The sequence below is a fragment of the Mustela nivalis genome (assembly GCF_964662115.1).
Source record: "Mustela nivalis genome assembly, contig: HAP1_SCAFFOLD_2061, whole genome shotgun sequence".
Taxonomy (NCBI): Eukaryota; Metazoa; Chordata; class Mammalia; order Carnivora; family Mustelidae; genus Mustela; species Mustela nivalis.
The window spans coordinates 22,421-45,302 of NW_028134603.1; the positions used below are offsets into that span (position 1 = coordinate 22,421).

The 22,882-nt window shown below is 38.9% G+C and overlaps 1 protein-coding gene across 1 annotated transcript; it reads right to left on the reverse strand.

The window, feature by feature from the left end:
• Positions 1 to 21,191, reverse strand: LOC309858228 (uncharacterized protein; the record flags this gene model as incomplete). The annotated part of the gene is made up of 6 exons (XM_082750899.1): positions 1 to 448; positions 3,607 to 3,672; positions 4,788 to 4,812; positions 8,946 to 9,056; positions 11,681 to 11,818; positions 21,086 to 21,191. 6 exons carry the CDS (start codon positions 21,189 to 21,191, stop codon positions 16 to 18), a joined length of 879 nt encoding a protein of 292 aa, XP_082607025.1. The 3' UTR covers positions 1 to 15.
• Between the last annotated feature and the right edge of the window lie 1,691 nt (positions 21,192 to 22,882).

The following is a 22,882-nucleotide window of genomic DNA, read 5'->3' on the forward strand; positions in this document are numbered from 1 at the left end:
TTAAGACTTGTACACTTAAAGGGTGAATATGTGATACGTGAAGCATATCTCAGTAAAATTATTTGTTGAAGAGGAAAAACAACAACAACAAGAACAACAACAACACCCCATGGAGGGAAAGTAATAGGGAGTACTGAGAAGAAAGGAAATATCTGATTTGAAAACAGATGAAAAGCAAAAGCAAGGTGAAGAGCACATACTGTCAGTGGCCGTGTTCTCCTCCAAGGCGGGGTTGTCCAGGCCAGGCTCCTCAGGCCACGGGGGCAGAGACGCTGATATCAAGCTGCGCTCAGCAGGTTCTGTGCCTGTCCCTGAACAGTCCGTTTCGAGGGATAAAGTACCTGGAAGATCTATTACAGTGGTTCCATTTTCATTCTCAATCTCTGTCTGAGCTTTATCAGTTTTCCTCCTTTCTAGGGCAAGTCTCCGATGAGAAGCTCCAGGACATCTAGAGAGAGAGCATTAGGGGGTTCCCAGATGATTTGAAAGGAAAAATGATAGACAGCTTGTGCCCTAACAACAGAATAGCCACTGCTTCATTGCCAAACTCACCTAGAGGTAATCCACAAGTGGTATTATAATTCTGATTTTAACCTCTGCTCAAACTAAGTTCCTACCACACTGTGTAGCAAACTTAAAACAGGCGTTGGCATAAATAGTGGCTTCGTGCATGTGTCAAAAAATACTTCAATAAAAACCTGTATTCGGATACATACTAGTCCCAGAAATACACCAGCACAGTTGACGGTACCCTGCAAATACTATTCTGAGATCCTGATTGCATAACCCCCTTTTCACAGGGATGGCTTAACTCCTTAACAGGAGTGGAAACAGCAGTCTTCTTCCACAATGTGCTCCTGCATCCAGACTTGGACCCTGAGTGACACTGTTCCTTTCCAATCTCAGGGCCAAGGGTACACATTCATTAATTAGTGAGAAGCAATACATGTGAGGCTCTGCCACTTACAGAAAAGCAGAGCAAAGGCTCAAGAGGCTGGGTATGGTGGGTGGTGGTCTTATGTCTAGGACTGCAGACTTCATTCAATGATAGTGTTTTTTAAAATCTCAAATTTCATGAAAAATCAAGTATAGGATAAATTTATTGAAAACTGGAAGCTATCCCTTAGCTGTAAAAGTAATGACTTTCCCCTCACAAATTAAAGATAAGTTGTGGGTTTCAAGTTCTTGCAAAAGATTGCTATGGAATTTCTTTATTTAGATTTTTCTCATTCCTGGTTTCCTCATCACCTTATTAAGAGGACAAAGGATTTCCCTTCTGCATTGTTGTGCCGCACTCCAGGAAATGTTCCTGCAAGGACCTGACAAGTAACTTGGAATATTGTATCACTGAGAAAAACGATTTTTGTCAAGTAAGTAGATTGCATGAGAAATGCATTTTAAAACTATTTCATTCAATAAAAAAATGGTGACAAAAAGTGGATCATAAAACAATACTTGAGACTAAAACTATAGGGAAAGATTCAATTCCCCAAATGCATATCACACACTGGTATCCATATGCGTAACAGCCAGTCTTCGATGGAGAAACAGACTAGGAACAGGGTTTGGGAAGGAAACATAAGCAGAATGTGCACAGCTGGGAAAGAGCCTAGCTAACAACTACAAAATCCTACAAACTAAGTAACTGAAAAGCCCCTCTTATCTTATCCAAGAGTAAATTTTTTTTCTGTTCTTTCTTTCTTTTTTTTTTTTTTGTCAGAGAGAGTGAGCACAGGCAGAGGCAGAAAAAGAAGCAGGCCTCCTGCTGAGCAAGGAGCCAGATGTGGGACTCAATCCCAGGACTCTGGGATCAGGACCCGAGTGGAAGGCAGCCTCTTAACCAACTGAGCCAACCAGGTGTCCCCATGAATAAATTTAAAACTGGATCCCTGAAGTTGTTAGGTAAAGAACCAGGTATACTTACATCCCAATGGAATAGCAAATTGCTAAGAGGGACTAAAGACAGGTATTTTGTGTGATATCACAGAGAACTATGGAAGAACGCATTCATCTAGCCCTCAGGAAGGTTACAGAAGACTACGCAACACCACCTTTAAACAGATGGGGAGCTGGGTACACAGAGACGGAACAAGTAGCCAGGAGGAGACGATGAAAGACTTCAAACTACACAAGGGAGGCAAGAGTGTCAACAAAGAAAAAATGACATAGATTATAGCATAGAAAGAAAAAACAAGTACATATGAATGGCAAAAAACATGAGCCTCATTAACATTTATAACTAAGACATAAGACTGGCAAGTCATCAGAATTTTTAATAGTTAAAAACTTAATATAATTTTTATTTAATGGATGACAGATTTTTAAAAACATATTTTTCTACCTTGCTTGCATGATATAGCAATTTAGCCAGCAAGTACTCTTAGGAAACAAACTAGTTAAGAGTATCAGCTCTCCCACTTATTGACAACCTCTTCCATTTATTAACAACCTCTCTGCCCATATTCTTCTTTATATAACAAAGATAAGATGGCCTAACTCATAGAGCTTTCAGGAAAACTAAATTGCTTAAAATACTGCCTCATAAATAATCAGAACTCAATACAAACTAGTGACTACTAGTATCATAGCAACTTAAAAGTACTCAAGCTAGGGCTCCTGGGTGTCAGTTGGTCAAGCGACTGCCTTCGGCTCAGGTCATGATCCTGAAACCCAAGACTGAGTCCTGCAATTCACTCCCTGCTCAGCAAGGGGTCAGCTTCTCCCTTTGACCCTCCCCCCTCTCATGCTCTCTTTCTCTCTCTCTCAAATAAATAAAATCTTTTTTTAAAAAGCACACATGCTATACAGTTTTCTTACAGTACATCTGTATCAAGTCTTATAACCTATAAGACTTAAATAAAACAAAACAAAACCCTACAATAAAATTACTTTAAGTTAGTTTACCTGAGCAGTTTCTGTTTTCAACTTGTCAATACTGAGGGTGTTCCTCTGTAATCCACTGGCAGCCAGTGACAGAGTTTTAATATCCTCTTGTACTTTAAGCATGGCTTTTGAAGACATTCTACTAATTTCTTCTTGTACCTTTTTCTGTTCCTTCACAAATTTCCTAAAAAGATACATAAAACTGAATTCCAAAAAAATACACCTTTGGTTTCCTATAGGAAAAAAGTATATTTACTATAGGCTGGTCAGAGTCCTAGTGTTTTTTAAAAAGGAAATATTAAAAATTCATCCACAGTTCACATGCTTTTTTCAGATTGACAATAAAAGACTTTTAATTCCCATTATTCTGCTTTGTTTATAAAAATATTAAAATTTTTACCAACACCCAAGTTAAAATGTTTAAGAGGAAGAAGAGAGGGCGCCTGGGTGGCTCAGTGGGTTAAGCCACTGCCTTCGGCTCAGGTCATGATCTCAGAGTCCTGGGATCGAGTCCCACATCGGGCTCTCTGCTCAGCAGGGAGCCTGCTTCCTCCTCTCTCTCTCTGCCTGCCTCTCTGCCTACTTGTGATCTCTCTCTGTCAAACAAATAAATAAAATCTTAAAAAAAAAAAAAAAGTTTTAAGAGGAAGAAGAGATGTTCCCCTTAAAATAGATTCTAACATTCTTCAACATGATATATCTAATTACATATGACACACTTACTGGAGGTTTTCAACATCCTGGCAGATGACAGGAGGGAGATTTTCATCCTTCAGTGCTTTACTATCCCTGAGAAAAATGACACAGATAGATTAAAGCCATTGAGGTTCTAAAAAGCTGACAGCTGAGTTCCACTACATAAGTGTTAAAGGGGAGGAGGTAAAACAAATATTCCCCATTTAGAGCTCTTATGGTTGATTTCAAATCTCTTTATAAAAAAAATGTTGTTTCCTGACCTTTAAAATAGCTTTAACAATTCATCTGACAGGGAGTTCTCTTCTAAAAGGACTGGCACCTATCATAAGTACACATAAATGCATCTGACCAAATGTTTAAGAAAAAAAATTAGAAAATACAAGAGATTAAATATTGAACTAAGTTCCCCTGGCTCAAAAACTCTATGACTGACCTTTTATTTCGTTCAAAAATATTAAAGCATTCATTAAAGAAAGTCTAAAAACTTCTCATAATAGAGATTCTCATTATATTTTAGTTGATTTTTAGAATTTCAATTTATTCTTCAAAAAAATAAAACCTAGGGATAGACTAAGGGAATCATAAATATTTAATGAGAAAAGGAAGAGGTGAAATGTGGCAGGCTGTAATGGAATTATGAGTTAAAATTCAGTCACAGATCTGCTACTACTTCCTTGATAGAACCTGAAGCAAACCTCAGTCTCCTACAGCTTTCTCATTTATGCAATAGGGCTAAAGTATACAGAAGATATTTTGGAGGCATGAACTTGATCATTTATTTACAAATGTTTTTTCTAATATAATACAAATTACGTGAGAAAATGTAAGTGCTAGTAAAAATAGTGATCTTCAAACCTATCTGATGTATATTATAGATAGAGGCTTTTCTCCCTCTTCATCATCAGAAAATAAATGGGACTGGTATAGTAGTTTATATAGAAAAGGTATATATACCTAAAACTGATCATTAAGTATTCCAGAAAGCATTGGTTATAAACTTTCCTAATGACTAAAAATTAAAGATCTGACCTTCCAAAATCTTTCCAGAGCATATGTTTATTATTTTACTTTAGACAAAAACTGATTCAAAGAATTTTTCTTCTAAATGTCTATATAGTTTCTTTTACTTCCGATGAGACCACCTGCCTATAAATTAACAAATAAAATTCTTCAAATAAAATACTTTAAAAATTAAATTGTAAACCTACTCTGGTCTTGTTCCTGTTTTATCACCTAGAAAATTCAAGAAGCTTTATGTAAAAACAGGTCATTTAACAATGTATTCCAAATTCAAGTTTTAATTTAACACAAACTTAGGTATAAATAGAAACTTCTAAGCATTTTTCGGACAGCCTCGTAGACATCATATGAGGTCACTTGTCACAAACTCCAAACAACATACTATGGGGCCATGTTTGTATACACATAAACAGATAATTACGTAGCTGATTTGTATCTATTTCTTTCAAGGGCGAGATTCTTCCTCTTTCAACTATCTTCTAAGAAAAATATTCTTGCTTAGCACAGTTGACCTCCTGCAAGTTCTACTGGATGCTTTCTTAGGTTCTATCAGTTCAGAATACTAAAATATGTCAGACTACCCGGATGTCTCTAAATATTTTACAGAAGCAGCAATTTTTTAAGATGATGTTTTTAATGTGTGCAGATAGATCAACAGCTTTCTTATGAACACTTATTTAGTGGTTATCATTATTAGTGTATGTCTAAAAGTAGAAAAGTAAAAATGCTCCGTCAGCAAACTGCAGTGACTCACTTTCTGCTTTTCCAGAATTTACTTCACACTGCAAAATAAGACCTGCTTAATGAAGGAAATACAGGAACACACAAAACTTCATCCCATCAGAGAACCTTAATGGTTCCTCTTTCAACCTCTTTTGGCACTTACACACACATTTTTAAACGTGATCGGGATGACCATAAGTTATGTGCACATATTTTCTCAGGATGTTGAAATTAAGTCTTTTCATGTCAACATGATTTTAAATGACCACAGAATACTGATGACATAGCTGTATCAGAAACTTTTTGCCCAACCCTCTTCTTAACATATACGCCTTTACTATATAAACAATGCTGCTACAGTCAATGCATTTATCTCCAAATATTTGTGCATGACTTTATTTGTATTCCACAAAAAGAGGAATTTATAGGTCAAAGATTACATCAAGGAAAACCTACGTATTATCAAACTGATCGTTTAAAACAACTGTTCCAATTTATCTTCCCACCTACTACGAATAAGTAATTTTTCCGTCACACCCTCAACAACAATGGACATTTTTCTGAAACAATCACTGCCAGTACATAGGTGAGAAATGCCACTTCATTATCATCTAAATTCATATTTCGGACAGTACTAAGAGAAACATTTCAAATATTAATTAGACAAGCCTATTTCTCCTTGAGTGAATGGTCTATTAAGGCTATTTGAGGTATATCTGAGGTATGTTTCTCACTGACTTCTCAGAGCTATTTCAACATTAAGCATATTAATTATCTCATACATACACTTTATGTGTCTATTTCTAAAATGAGACCTTCATTTCAAGATACATCTCAATTTCGGATGTTAAAATGTGAACAAAAAAAGCATCTAAACAGCAAGTATTTTACTTCCAACCTGTCCTTTACCTTTTGCCTTTGTCCATAGGGTTTCTTTTGTTTACCTTTTTAATCTAACTACAATTTATTTTTCCTTACTTTGTATGTTGATATTTCTCTTTCATAGTTTAACAATTCTGAAATTGATATCCATGTTCTACAGATGCAAGCCTTTGACTGGACGAGACACAGTAAGATAAAGGAGGGATTTAATTTTTATCCCACAGACTTCAACTTTTTTATTCATTAGCATCCTATTTTGCTCTCTCTTTGATATTCCATTTTTATTATATTTACAAAAGTCTCTATACACACAAACCTGCGTATATAAAACTTAGGCCTGTTTGTGGCCGACCGTGGGCCCTGACTAGTCCATCTAGCTTGGCATCTGTAATACCTGTGGACTGCTGTCAAAGCTCACTGTCAGCACTCCACCTCTGTTCCTGCCCTCCTGCACATTATCTTCCACATGGCTGCCAGAATGCTCTTCTTCAAACACGTATCTCATGTCATATTATTCACATCAAAACCCTAGTGGGTCTCAACTGTCCTCCATCTAATTACAAAACTCTTTAAGATGACATACACGGCCCTTCCCTTTATGACATCTGGAATCTGATCTTCCCATGCTGCGGCTCGCCGGTTTTCCAGCAGTTCTTCAAAAGAGTAAAGAGCATCCTTGTCTCTAGATCTTACTCCATGCTGCCCCCACTTATAGACCACTGCTTCCTACCCCTCTTCATCTATCAAACCCAATACAGCAGGTCCAGGCTAACTGATGCAGCAGCTAGGGAAACAGAGAAATCCTTTAGATTAATAAAGAACCCCTGGACACGTATAGCAGGTTAAAGGAACTGGATGTGGTATATCAGGTCATGCGCACTTACTCTACATACCCCTTTGTTTCAACTCTGAGGCACAACACAAGAAGAAGACAATGGGGGAAGGTGGAGTGGCGCGGGGGTGGGGGGAAGGGCGCGAAGGGAGATTAACTCCTTATATTTCTCTTACTCCTTTGCCTCAATCAAGTCTTTCATGTGGAGCCTAAAAGCAATTACAATAAAGAGAGAACCAGTTTCATAATTAAAATCAAAGTAGTTCAAGGGTACCAGACTGCTTCAGCTGATTAATAAAAAAAGCTGCTAAAACATCTACGATAATTTCTTCTAATTTTGATGCGGCTACAAAGAAAACTAAGTAAAACCAAGAGACAAACCCCTATGTTTAAAAATCAATTTTCGGGGCGCCTGAATGGCTCAGTTGTTAAGCATCAGCCTTCAGCTCAGGTCATGATCCAGGGTCCTGGGATCAAGCCCCGCATCAGTCTCCTGGCTCAGCAGGAAGCCTGCTTCTCCCTCTCCCACTCCCCACTTGTATTCCCTCTCTAGCTGTCTCTTCTTCTCTGTCAAATAAAATTTAAAAAAAAAAGTAAAATAAAATAAAAATCAATTTTCATTCAAAGTTATCCTAAATTTTCTAAGTTTAAAAGGATTTTAGGATAGCCAGCTTTTAAAACAGTACTTCACCCTAGAATCGTCTACATCCAAATAAAAAATTCTTGCACAGATATATGGACACCTTCAACTGTTAATCATTCTAAGTTTTTCAGAGGATTCAATGCAATACGAGAAACATGCTTTCATCAGAGGCAGAAGACACAATGCAAGACAAAACAAAAAATCATGCACAGGGAATCAACAAAACTAAGACATATTTCAAAATGAATCTGGATTGGTAATTTTTTAAAAAGAATATTCAGCATTGCAAGAGCACAGTGAGAACGGCATTTTCATACTGGCTGGTGGGTAATTGGTAAACTCTATCTAGAAAGTAATTTTACAATATTTACCAAGAGTCTCCAAAAATCTCCCTCTCTTTAAGCCAGTGATTCAGTTTCTAGGTATTTGTCTTTAAAAAATAATCAAAAATATGAATGAAAATTTATAAGAAAAACAAACACATAGAGAGCATTTATTATGTGCCTGGCTCTACTGAAGTCTTATAAACTGTAAACCTTGGGCCAACAATGTCAAGTAGTTACTGTTCTTTTCCCCCACTTTACAGATAAAGAAACTAAAGCACAGAGGGATAAATAACTTGAACAAGGTCACAGAGCTTATCAACAGTGGAGGGGATCTGAAGCCAGATTTCAGCTCAAGTCTATCCCCTTAAGCTACAATACCACATTGCCTCTCCCCATAAAGATGCTCAATATGTTGATACTTCCTAGAATATACGAACTGAATACAAACACTAATAATGGAAGGACAGCTGATTAATGATGTATCGATTCATAAAGCTGACTTAAGCTGCAATAAAACACTCCTAAAGAATTACTGTACGACATACTGCATTCTTACAATAAAGTAAGATAGAAAAAAGAAAATATTAAGAAAATCGTAAGGAAAACACATTTACAGGACTCCACTTTTACTGGAAAAAATTCACATATAAGTGGACCTAACCAGTTCAAAGCATGTAGTTCAAGTATCAACTTATATACCATACATGTGTTCATGATCCCAACTTAAGAACATATATTAATACACACACTGACAGCTACATAACCGTATGCATAAACAAAACTCAGTTTTCTATGAAAATAAAATCTTAAACACATAATACACAAAAAATTTGTGAGATATAAAGTAAATGTAAAAGTAAAATCTTTACTACTGAACATGTAACTAAAAATCTTACTGACATAGAAATTTAACTTACTGTTAGAACAGAACATTACTTACTCTTTTTATCTGATGAGGTACGAAAATCTATACCACCAAGACCTTCATTGCCTGCAGTTGAAGTAGCTGCTGTGGTTCCCAAAGTCAAGCCTAAAGCATTCTGTCCAAGTCCTACAAACAAACCAAATATAATTTACAAAGTCTTTACAATGATTTTCCCTCAATGGACAAAATTCTCAAATGCTTTCAAGCTGGATCCCATTTTTCTTCAAAATTGCTTTAAGCAAATAACATGGAATAAGTCTAAAGCTGGGATTTAATGGTGTATGTAGTCTGGATAATATAATTTTAACTTCTTTACGTTTTAGGTAATTTTTTAAAGTGTAGACACACAATGTCACATTAGTGTACAACAGTGACTTGAAAACTCTATACATGCTATGTTCGCCACAAGTGTCACTACCCTATCTGTCACCATACAACCTAATTACAATACCACGGATTATATCCATCCCTGTGACTGATTCCATAACTGGAAGGTTGTACCAACTCCCCGTCAGCCATTTTGCCTGTCCTCCCTACCCTTTCGGGCAACCATCAGTTCTCTGTACTTATGGGTCTATTAATTTTTCTTTACTAAAAAGGTCAGAGTTTATCTGTTAATTCAATAAATGTGAACATACTACTTGTTTTTTTTAAAATCCTCCTGAAAAAGCAGTTTTAGTTTGTATATTTCCAGGTAAATACTTCTTGTCCTCTAGTCATGCTTTGTAATTGGATACTTTTTAAATTATCAAGTATTAGATGTGTTAATTAACTTGATGGGCATTTACAATGTGCATGTATATATGAAATCACTATGCTCTACACTTTAAAGATCTTACACTTTTACTTCTCAATTATACCTCAGGAAAGCTGGTAACAGATAAATAAATTAATAATAATAATAATCCGGTAATGATTTATAAGATTTCAGCAAATCTTATAAATCTTATAAAGCCAATAGTTTCATTATTCATGAAATCTAAAGAACTGAGAGTTAGAAGCCTTACAGTTCAAACATCAAATTTCATACTCCCAAGCTTTTTCAAAAAAAATTTAATGAAAGAAATAGACTTCATTTATTTAAATCCTACCTCACTGACAAAAGGAATTGAAGGGGCTAAACTACAGTAAATCTTAAGTCATGAAGGTATGCTTGTAAATCAAGTAGCAAAATTTTAAAAGACCACGCATTGGTAAATCATCTAAGTCCATGCATTACCAAGCTCACATAACTGTGGTTCTTTTTGGACAGATGCTATTTACTTTAAACAGAGGAAACAGCAGAGGTACTGAATAAAAGCAGGGGATATATGAAGAGTGGATTTAAATACTGACAATGTATGAAAAAAAAAATACAGCTAAATGAATGTCCATTAAAAAAAAAAATACAGGGGTATGTTTAGTTAGCACAACCATAAATCAAGCACTGACGTGTCTCTAGAGCCTAAGAAAAATTCTAGCAGGCCTACAAACTCATTAGATAGACACAAAAACAATCCTCCACCTCCCCTTTCTGTTATTTTTGTGTTTTGCTCTCATAGGACTCTTTAGGAGAGATGTTTAAACACTTATCCTACAAAGAAATATATGTTACAGTCATCCAGTGATTCAGTTATTAGGAGATATTTTGAATACCTACAAGGTGAGACTACAGTGACAAAGACAAGTATCTGAAAGATAATGCAAATCTGAATGCTACAAATTTTTACAGATTATCTTCACCAACTCCTTTTTTCCCTTTCCACTGACCCAGAGTTTCTTCACTAAATTTAGCACCTGAACGGAGGACATGAACGAGCTGTTTAATAGAAAACACTAGGTCATACTCCTTCATCTCTCCCACACGACCAAGTATTAGACACCTACGAGGTGTTGAGTAAAACTTCTGATATAAAATAGCCATTATACATGAACCTATGTATTACTGGGAATGCTATGATTTTAACATGTTTCAAAGCCAAAAAATATGTTTTTCCTAACACATAAATTGTTAAAGAGAAATTCTTGATATTATATTGCTATGTGAGATAATTATACAATGTTTTCAAATCAGAGGAAAGCTCTTCTCACTCCTACATGGTATTATATTACATTATTTATAGTATCATGTCTCCTCTATTATTCATTCATTTATATTTATATATAAATATATTTATAGTATATCTTAATACTCAAAACATCGACAGAATCCTTAACATGAAGCTAATTTCAAAATAAGAAAGAAATGAAAAATCAATCCAAGATGGAAAATATGAAGTATTCTTTGCCAATTGAATTGATACTTTAGTATTTTGCTTGACTAGAATAAATTTAATACTTGTGTTCTAAAACCTTTTCTTCGAAGCACGCTAATAGCCTTTCCTGATGCCTGTAATGGAAAGCCATTCTTAAAACCAGGGCTTGAAAGGTCAAGTTGTTTTGCAACGAACTTAGATACCATATGATCCAAGACTCTACAACTACCATTTCTTGATAAATTTCTCTAGAATAGTTTATAAGATCCTTAAACAGGCCCTTCTTTGTTTCTTTATATAGTCAGTCAATACTGAGAAGCAGAAAACTTTTTTTCTACAATATGGCTAAGATGTCCAATTATGCATGAAAACCATTATTTTATAATTCAGTTTTCATACGAAACAACAACATTCAGGTTAAAGAGACAAAGTGGTCTGTACCAAAGGTCAAAATACAGATAAAGTAAATTTAAATATAAATATTTACTATTTTGGAAAATGAATACCATGAATTACCTGATGTGGCTGTATTTGAACTCTGGAAAAGTGAACCTCCCAAACCAGCTAAGGCTCCCCCTAAGGAAAGGCATGTTGATGGGGTAGTAATTGTAGCTGTTGTTCCACCCAAATTATTTAGGGTAAATCCTGTAGATCCTATAGAAAGTAAAAAGGTAAAGGCTTCAAAAGGAAACATCATTTCTAAGAACACTGGAGAAAACACAAAACATTCCCTACCACCACCAAAACAGACAGCCCTCACGTCCATGACAAAATTCACTCTAGTTTTTCCTAAAAAACTACTTGCTAAAGATAAAATTACATAAACTTAAGAATAAAGAGAAATAATACCGTAAGGCAAACGCTACTGACACAAATAAGAGTTCTAGGTAACACTAGAATGGTGTAAGGTAACAGATTCCAGAGAATAATAAAGAGTTTGCAATGCAGGATGCCAAATTCGCCTTCAAAATGGTATGAATACTAAGGCAGGCAAGGCTGATGCAAATTCTTTATCCTTTCTTGTCACCAATATGCTCCTTGAAAACAAAGTGAATATTAATAGTTTTACATTTTACCTCTCACCCTGTCCCTGCTTTGCTCTGTAAACAGAGATCAACTTCCAGGATGGCTCCTGCTGCTTTAAAGCCAATGATGATCTTTGTAGGATCCTAATAGCTGAGTGATTAAAATAAAAACTTTCCAAAACTGAAGTTATCTTGAATAAGGTGGATCCCTATATTCACTAGCCAAAAACAAAACAAAATTCAACCACAAAACGTGACTTTTTCCATTCTGCCTCACCTGCTGGAGTTGACGTCAGAGCAGACGAAAGAGTAAGACCACGAGCTTAGGTAGAAGTAATAGGGAGAGCAAATGGTGTGGCAGATGCGGCAGGTTTACTGAATCCTAAACTGAAACCTGCTGTAGACGCAGATGTAGTGGCTGGCGTTCCTGTGTCAAACAAACAAACAAATCCTATTTTACCATGACTGTATATGTATTACACCGGTTTCAATCAGGATCCCTAAAAGTTTGTGACCCTACTTTTGTAGCCAGAAGGATACGTGGGTAGGTATGAAAAAGGAAAATATAGAAGTTGGAGCCAAATCATGGTGAATAATTAAAAGAGGATGCTATGATCTTAGGAAAAGCAAGAAAAAGTCCCATCAATGTGGTCATATTGAAATCCAATTTCAGTTCTACCCCTGGATTTACCTAAAACAGCACTTACCCTTCCTTTGCTCTATACTCAACAGAAAAATATTCCTCTCCTCCAACGCTATTTAAACCACCATTCTCTACTGTTTCCTCTTCCTTTACTTCTGTCAACCCTGGCTACTCCTTCCAGTCTGCTTTTGTCCATCTCCTTCCTCTGTTCAGTTCTTAAATGATACTGCCTACGGCTCCAGGCCTGCTCCCATACTTCCCAACTACAGAATCTCAGCTAGGGCAACATGGGTCTAAATCTACACCTACCAGAGTCTCCACTGGTTAGCTCTACCGGGATGTCCCTTAACTTTCCACCTCTACGCCTCCCTACACAAAACGTTTCCTAAACCCCCTGCCGTGGTCCACTCAGTTGCTCAAGCCAGAAACCATAATCACCCCTGACATCCCTTCTCTCTCCTGAATTCTACTAGCCATGAATCCTGCTGATTCTACTGCAGAAATAGCTCTGGATTACAAGCATCCTCAAAACCCTTAGCTCAGGTCATCTTCTTCTCAAGAACAATTATAACCTCTTAATTTGTTTCTGTGCTATCAGTCCCTCTAAACTTTAATCTATTCTTGGAATTATTTCAGTTACTTTAAAAAAGAAGAAGCGAGAACACCAACAAAAAATAATACCCTGGTGATTCTCTCTGACTAAAGGCTCTTATTAGCTCTATACTATCTCTACACTAGAGTCACAAGGCGTGGCACACAACCACCTTTCCTATCTACTTCCAATCTGCTCTTCACACCCCCTCTCTCCCTACCATTCCCACTTCTGAATCCTAAATTCTAACCAAGTACTTTTCCTACTTCCCTGAGTCCCCTTATGACTGGGCTGTTGCACGTCTCCATCAGGAATGATGTTTCCTGCCCCCAAAATAAACTTCTACTCTTATCTTCCTCTACTTCCCTCGTGCCTTTCATACATGTTAGAGCACTTATCAGGTCATACAAGAACATGTTACTATACCTGCCAGTCAGCTTCACCTCATCACCCACTGAATGCCTTACTCATGCTCATGCTGATGCTCTTGACATCATTAGTACCACCTGCACCACCAGTACCATCACCACACCACAGCCAATACTAAATGTTCAAAGCATTATGTATACTCAAGGCCACAGAGTTAGGAAGTAGTAGCTATTCCAAACTATTAAATGAGGAAATACATAATGACCTGCATTTTGGCTTTCCCTAAAGGCACTGAGAGAAGCAGCTGCCAGAAATTAAACTTCTGGATTGCCCTTACCACAACCAGAAATTCCTGCCCGGGTACAATGCTTTGAAATCCTGTATGGGTTCTAAAATCTCAGAAAAGAAGAGAATCCAACTGCTTGCCCCAAAGCCAATCCTGTCCAAAACTCTGGTAACGAACAGATGGGTTACCCTTTCTGTGGGTCACAGGTGAGTAGCATCCAAAAGAACAAAGTCCACCAATCTTTAGTTTACTTCAAATGTTAATTAAATTAATAAACTTAACTTTAACTGAGTTCCCATACTATCTTTTCATTCATTCATTTCCTTTGACATTATTAACTGTCATACTACTTACTCACATTCCCTTTGGCGTATCGCTACAGAGAACCATGGCGTTTTTGAGCTGAAAAGAAATACAAAAACTTTTCAGTCCTACCCTTGTTTTACAGATAACCAAAAGCTGCCAGATACTACATGACTACCTAAGACCTCACAATGATTTGGAATTACAACAGGGCTTAATTCTAAGACTTCTGGTCTAGAGTTTGTTGCTTTTCTTTTTTCCTCTAAAAGGGTTCAAATGACTATAAAAATACAATGTAAAATAAACCTCCAGAGGAAAAAAACCATTGCTGTATTTAAAGTTTTTTTTTCCTGAATTAAACAGTCATTGACTTTTTTAAAAACTCCAGTACTGAAAGGCTGTTTAATGAGTCAGTGTCTGTGATCTATTAGGTTCCTTACATGCTTCCTTCTATACCCCAGCTCTGTGAGATAATAAAGAGAAGAGAAGAAAACCACAGATCTGGGATCTTTCCTCAAAAAATTCTTACCCAGAGTTAATCCTGTAGTTATACTTGTTGCTATTCCTGGGGACAAAAAGAGAAATAAAATTTAATCATCAAAGGCAGATGACATTTTGGGGGGGTTATTACAAGGGCAAGACTTAGAGTCATCCTCAGGATATGATACTACAACAACCAGTATCTTCTACCATGACCGCTAATAGAAACGTTCTTCCTAGAGCACTGGTTTTCATATTACCGGCTATATATAATTATATAGGGAATAAGATTTATAAATGCAAACAACTACTGCTTATAACAACATTAGGCAAGGAGAAAAAAAGCTACTCTAAGCCAACACTGGCACACAAAGTCGTTTCAAGGAGCTCACTGGAGGCTCCCGCATTCCTGCAGTTCTTACATTTTCTATGTGTGGCTGTGAAAAGTTTCAATCAAAGCTGCAATGTCAATGCATAAAGTGGTAACAGAGACCGAGAGGCCCTGCGGGTACAGAATAAAGAGTAAATAAAGAAATAAGCTTTTGAAATGGCAGCATTACTGACACATATTTTTAATAACCAAATATCTTTAAGTATTAAAAAACAGATTTTTATTATCAAAATTTCTACCAGAAACCTTGACCTTTTGCCCTTTTCCCATCTAAACGACTCTTTTAATGATATAAAAACTTAAAACATCTCTTAGGAAGGTAAATTATAATGTTATAGCAAGAAAGGATGCTGACTGCACCATATATACTAAATTAAATTAACGTCCAAATTGGTAAACTTGATTTATCTTCACTAAGGTGAAACACTGCATTATATACTCTCTTGTAAAAATTAAATTAATTCTTGGGGCGCCTGGGTGGCTCAGTGGGGTAATCTGCTGCCTTCGGCTCAGGTCATGATCTCAGGGTCCTGGGATCGAGCCCCACATTGTGCTCTCTGCTCAGCAGGGAGCCTGCTTCCCTCTCTCTCTCTCTCTCTGCCTGCCTCTCTGCCTACTTGTGATCTGTCTGTCAAATAAATAAATAAAATCTTAAAAAACATTAAATTAATTCTTTATATTTAAAGAGGTATATCTTCATTGTGTCAAGTATACCAAAAAAGAAGTTATTTTGAAAAGAGGTCTTGGGATGCCTGCGTGGCTCAATTGGTTAAGCGGCTGCCTTCAGCTCAGATCATGATCCCAGGTTCCTGGGATCAAGTTCTGCAATGGGCTCCTTGCTCGGTGAGGAGCCTGCCTCTCCCTCTGCCTCCTGCTCCCCCTGCTTATTCTCGCTCTGATGAATAAATAAAATCTTTCTTTAAAAAATCGCATTTCTTTAAATTTGTTTCTCTTCTTTTTTGAAGATTTATTTATTTTTGAGGAAGAGCTTGGGGGAGGGGGGTGCAGTATGCAACAGGAGGATAGGGAAATAGAGAGAGAATCTCAAGCTGACTCCCCAAGGAGCTTAAAGCCCAAAGAAGGTCTCATTCTGCAAGCTTGAGATCATGACCCGAGTGGAAATCAAGAGTTAGACCCTTAACCAGCTGAGCCATCCAAGAACCCCTAAATGGGTGTTTTCATTTACACTAGAATAGATCATAACCAATGTTACGCCTACCACTGGCCCTTAAGTCCACATCCCTATATATTTTTTCATCTTAATATTTACGTCTGACAATCCATATAAAGGGCAGAGATATAAGCCAGAACCTTAAAAAGAATATCCCATAGCTACTCCCTGAAATGTGACAATCCTCCTTACCTGTATTTGTTCCTCCCAGAGTGAACCCAGCGGTAGGTTTCGATCCAAGGAGCCCGGTTCCAAAACCACCTGAAGGAGCAGATGTCGTGGCAGGAGTTGCAGTGCTTCCAAGAGTTCCAAAATTGAGCCCCACTGAAGGGTTGCTTATCTATAAAGAACACAAAATAAAGTCTACTGGAGCCAGTATTTCCTAAAGAAAAATAAAAATTAACTCTTCAAGGTTAAACACTTTCTTTCTTTTCACATATTCAATATATTGCCATAGAATACAAAAAGAACTGTCAATTTATTTTTAACCAACCCAATTCAAATATTCTCCTGTTCTCTTTAAAAATAAGTCACATACAAAAGATTTCAGATCCCAAGGAAATCATAAACAGTATCACATATTCTCCTTCTCTAAGTTTTATTGACAGTTAGCATATTTTAAAATGGCCACAGAGCAATCCTATGAATGTGGATCATTTTCCTCTTGAATGACTCACGTATAGTCCATATTTCTAAATACATTTGTTCTTTCCCAACTACTAAATAAAGAAAAATAAAACATACTCAGAAAAGTTCTTTTAAGTGATCTTTGCCACCTCTCTGTTGCTTTATCACCATATTCATGGATTTAGGCAGGGACAGGGGGATACAGTTACGTTTCTTGTCACCAAAACAGCATCAAGAACTGGGGTAGGGGTGAGAAGAGGAAAAGGACTAAACATAACCTGGCAAGAGGAAAATACAAAGTAAAAATTACCCTCTATCCAGATTATGTGTTCATAAGCAGAAATTCTCTTCAGAGTTTCTGAAAGCTTAAAAAGAATAGCTGGTAATAGCAAGTGATGTGAACAAAGTTCACGACTTTCAACTGTTCTTATCAAAACTCAGGGGCTCATATTTGCTATCTATTGTGGGAGAACAAATTATTAAAATAATCAAAATGTCTCAACAACCTGACACTCCAAAAATTGTAGAGGAGAGTTAAAAGAGACTATAACACATAACATAATGGGAGCTCCCATTCATCCTATATAGGTATCTTTATTCTATCCTGCCTGCCCTTCCAAACAGACATAATCCCAAGAGAAGTCAAGGTCAGTTTTAAAAAGCTTATGTCTGGGACACTGCAATTTAAGGAGGTAGCGGTGTTATGGCTGGGTTCCATTCCAGCTCTCCAATGTCCTGGGACTTGTGTGACATAACTTAGCCTTCTTGATCCTCTGTTTCCTCATATGCAAAATGTTAATAACTTTGCCCACTTAACAGATTTTTTGCAAAAGATTGAGAGATTATGCATGGTGAATTAACTTCACTTAATAAATGTTATTACTGTCATCATTAGGAACTTAATAAATTCAATTAAACACATTTTATACAATGTATTACACCAGCCAATCACTGTGAGGGGAACAGAACTTGAAACCAGTCATCAACACTGAGTAGGGGGTCAAAAAAGGGGTCCTGGGATCGAGTCCCGCATCGGGCTCTCTGCTCGGCGGGGAGTCTGTTTCCTCCTCTCTCTCTCTCTGCCTGCCTCTCTGCCTACTTGTGATCTCTCTCTGTCAAATCAATAAATAAAATCTTAAAAAAAAAAAAGGGGGGAGCTGGCCCTGTGTCTTAATTTATCATGGATTTTATTTTTTTTTTTAAAGATTTTATTTATTTACTTGACAGACATAGATCACAAGTAGGTAGAGAGGCAGGCAGAGAGAGAGGAAGGGAAGCAGGCTCCCCACTGAGCAGAGAGCCCGATGCGGGGCTGGATCCCAGGACCCTGGGATCATGATCTTAGCCAAAGGCAGAGGCTTAACCCACTGAGCCACCCAGGCACCCCTATCATTCATTTTAAAATGATGTCTAGGAACATGGGTATGTGAAGTACAGAAGGTTGGCAAAACAGGGTTGCAAAGTCTCACCAACAAAGCACAAAACTTTGAACACTTAATCAACTGAGCTAAAAAGGTATTTTAATAAATGTTATTGGCAAATTTTGAAGACCTCAAATTAAGGAAATGGTAATTATGCTCTCCTCCCTCCCAAATAATTCAGTGATCCCATTTGGCTTTACTGCTATTCCACAAATTAGAAAGATGCACAATGAAATTATGTATTTTTTTCTGAAATTTTGTATTTTTAGACAAAATATTTAAAATTTCTTGACAACTTAAGATACCTGAAGACACAAGGCACTGTTTCATAATTAAATGTGAAAACATTACCGAAGAAATACATCAAAGTGGTATCTTCTTACTCAAGAAAGCAAAAGAGAAATTTCTCTACAGGAGAGAAATTTATTTAAAAGCTACCCCAAACAGGACCAAGTTTTGCCTCAACCCACTATTATCTGCCAATGGTTCATCAGAATGTGTTACTGTTGACTCCAACAGGTCAGGAATATTGTTTTAACTTCTCCAGCATGCCCTAATGTGGACTTAGAAAGTAACATTTAGGGAGCACTTACCAAGTGCCAGATATGATGTTAAGTACTTTATTCATCAGCATCTCTGTTCCAGATGTGGGAACTGAGGCTTGGAGAGTAACTTCCCTAAAATGATTTACCTAAAGAGACCAAATCGGGATGCCTGGGTGGCTCAGTGGGTTAAAGCCTCTGCCTTCGGCTCAGGTCATGATCCCAGGGTCCTGAGATAGAGTCCTTCATCGGGCTCTCTGCTCAGGAGTGAGACTGCTTCCTCCTCTCTCTCTGCTTGACTCTCTGCCTACCGGTGATCTCTGTCTTTCAAATAAATAAATAAAATCTTTGTTTAAAAAAAGTCTATTTTTGACACAGCAATTGCGATTCCAATGAACTAATCTATGTAGGAGATGACAGGAATAGTTTTCGCCAAATAGGAGAAGGGTTACTGGTTGAAAACCTGGAAGAAAGAGCTGTACCCTTATTTATTTCACCATCTAAAACAGAGTCCATTATATGGAACTGTGTTCAATAAATATTTGTTCCATGAATGACAAGAGCTTGCCACAGGGCGGTGACATGAAGTGAAGCAAATGGAAACTAGGTAATTAAAATTAGCAGGCATTGCTGATTAAGGGTGCAGAGAGAAAAGGAGGTATTAAGGGAAATTCCCAGACTTTTTCCTTGACTATGTAGTCTGTACCTCCCCACTTTTCTTGGTAAATTATATATATATATATATATATATTTAAAGATTTTATTTATTATTTGACAGAGAGAGAGCGAGCTCTCCAGTAGGCAGAGAAGCAGGGGGTATGCCCCTTGCTAAGCAGAGAGCCCCATGCGGAGCTCAACCCCAGGATCCTGGGATCATGACCTGAGCAGAAGGCAGAGGCTTAACCCACTGAGCCACCCAGGCGCCCCTGTACCTCCCCTTTTTAATATAAGGAAGATACTTTTGGCTTTTTACTCTACAATGACATCCCTCAATCTTCAGGAGATAGATACCTTGTAACATTTTCTATGCACACTTCTTGATGTAATGAACTCCTCCCCTTTTACCTTAAAAAGACGAAGTTCTAAAAATTAAATCTCTCACCATGAAAATGACCTTTGACTATTATTAATGTCTTTTTTTAAACCTCTGCTGGCTGTATTTCGTCATCGCCTGAAGCGGTGCTTTAGCAGGTTGCACAAAAACGATAAATATGCTACCTACAGTTTTCAGTGTAACTAGAAGACAATGAGAGTCATTCCACCATAACACTCACGAATACTACTACGCACACTGTTCAAAATGACCACCAAGAAATGCTGCAACACGTATTTAAAACAAAAAACTACAGTATCGGGGCGCCTGGGTGGCTCAGTGGGTTAAGCCGCTGCCTTCGGCTCAGGTCATGATCTCAGGGTCCTGGGATCGAGTCCCGCATCAGGCTCTCTGCTCAGCAGGGAGCCTGCTTCCTTCTGTCTCTCTCTCTGCCTGCCTCTCAGTGTACTTGTAATTTCTCTCTGTCAAATAAATAAATAAAATCTAAAAAAAAAACAAAAAACAAAAAACTACAGTATCAAAGGACCATGAGGTACCAAGAGGTGAGCTCGTTTAGAATACCACGAAATCATTAAAGCAGTGGAATGTCCAAAGTCATATATCCTGCAATGAATTCTGAATTATCAGGGATAAAACTCTAATTGTCCCCCTTAAAATTTTTCTATTGTCTTTTTCTGAAACCCCAGAATGACCCACAATGTCGTTCTCCGTTCTGTGCCTCAGACTGCCCCACTGCTAGGGCTCAGCGTGAAACCCCAGGCCCTTTCACCCAGCCAGACCCCACTCGACAGGGACACTGGGTGAACCATTGTGGATTCTGGGGACCTCACAACCCCTGTGACCACCCTCCCGACCATGCCCCCAAACGGCAGGACTATGAGGCTGGCGCTGCGCAAGTCTGTCTTTCTTTCTCCCAGACCCACTAGAAAGGAACCCAGCGCGAAGGGAGAGGGACGGGCCCACCCACGGGGCTGTCACGGAGAGGACCAGGGCGGGAAGGCGCAGAAGCGCAGTTACCTAGTTGTCCCGTCCGGAAGGAGAAACCGCCGCTTGCGCCGGTCCCGACGGGGGCTACGGTGGTGGAGCCCAGCGTGCCGGTCCGGAAGGAGAACCCCGTGGACATGGCCGCCGGGGTTCACCGCCGAAAGGAAGCAGCAGGGGTTCTGGACGTTCCTCTCTCCTCAAAGCCAAGGTGGTCCAGGCAGCATCGCTCTTGCCCAGCCGCAACCGGGCGAGAACTTCAAGCCCTAGAAGCTGAACAGACCAGGCCGAGGTGGGTGGGGCAAGCACCCGACAGCACATTCCGACTCCTGCCGCGCGCACGTAACCCACCGGGAGCGAGCCCGCGGCGCGCCCGTAGCCCACCGGGAGCGAGCCCGCCCAGCAAGGCATTCTAGGATGGGAGGAGCTCGCCGCCGCAGGGCATTCTAGGAATGGGCGGAGGGGGGGGGCGGCTGCGCTAGGTTGGGCGGGGAAGTGCGGGTTGCGAGGGGGGCGTGGCCTGGGGGCGTGCATGGTGGGGGTGGGACTCCAGTCCTCTTAAAGGGTAGGCGCTTGGCATTAAACAGCAAAACCGTTCCCTTAGGTTTGTGTTTGCATACGTGTTGATGTAATCTGTACTTCATGGATGTTGAATATTATTGCTTATGTCTTTCCTTACTGGTAAAAGGATGCGTGGAATCCCAAGGTGGGGAGGGCCCTATTGAGCAGTCCAAGCCCTGTTAGAGGAAAGGAGGCGCGCTCAGTCCAAGGTCGGCTGCCGTCCCTTCCCGGAGAAGGAGGGGTAGCTTGTCTTTCCCTGACAGTTCGGAAATGAACTTAGAGCAATTCATTCATCCGCTCCACAGCTTTTGAAGCCCCATAAGCGCAGTCATTGCGAGTTGCCAGCCAGGAAGCTCAGAGAGCGTCCTTTGGTGGGGGGTGGCCGATCCCTTTGGAGGCGCTGAGCAAACCCCCTGGACGTCAAGCGATGTGGTCAAGTCCACGAAGTTTTTTTTTTTTTTTTTTTAAGATTTTATTTATTGATTTGACAGACAGAGATCACAAGTAGGCAGAGAGGCAGGCAGAGAGAGAGGGGGGAGGAAGCAGGCTCCCTGCCAAGCAGAGAGCCCGATATGGGGCTCGATCCCAGGACCCTGGGATCATGACCTGAGCCAAAGGCAGAGGCTTTAACCCACTGAGCCACCCAGGCGCCCCAAGTCCACGAAGTTTTTGCAGTGTATCCTGCTGGGTAGGAGTCTGGTTCTCCAGGCCCATCGTGGCGATGGCTGCCTTCTGGCTTTGGGTTTTGCATTGCTCTGACGCCTCTTTGTTACCTACCCTGTGCCTTGCATCTTTTGTTCAAGCTTATGTTTTTTTGTTTTGTTTTGTTTTGTTTTGAAAGATTTTATTTATTTATTTGTCAGAGAGAGAGCGAGCGAAAGTGAGCACAGGCAGACAGAGTGGCAGGCAGAGTCAGAGGGAGAAGCAGGCTCCCTGCAGAGAAAAAAGCCCATGTGGGACTCGAGCCCAGGATGCTGGGAGCATGAACTGAGCTGAAGGCAGCTGCTTAACCAACTGAGCCACCCAGGCATCCCTGTTCAAACTTATGTTTAAGTTTAATCCTTGTTGTATGTAACTGAAGATTGTTCCTTTCCACTGCTGCATAGCATTCCATTTTATGACTATATCACCATATACCTATTTTACTGTTGCTATTGTTTACAGTTTGGGGCTATTAGAATGGGGTTGCTATAAACATTATACATGTATCTTACTGCATATGTTTAAAATTCTCTAGAATCCACATTTAGGAGTGAGTTGATGGTTCCTAGG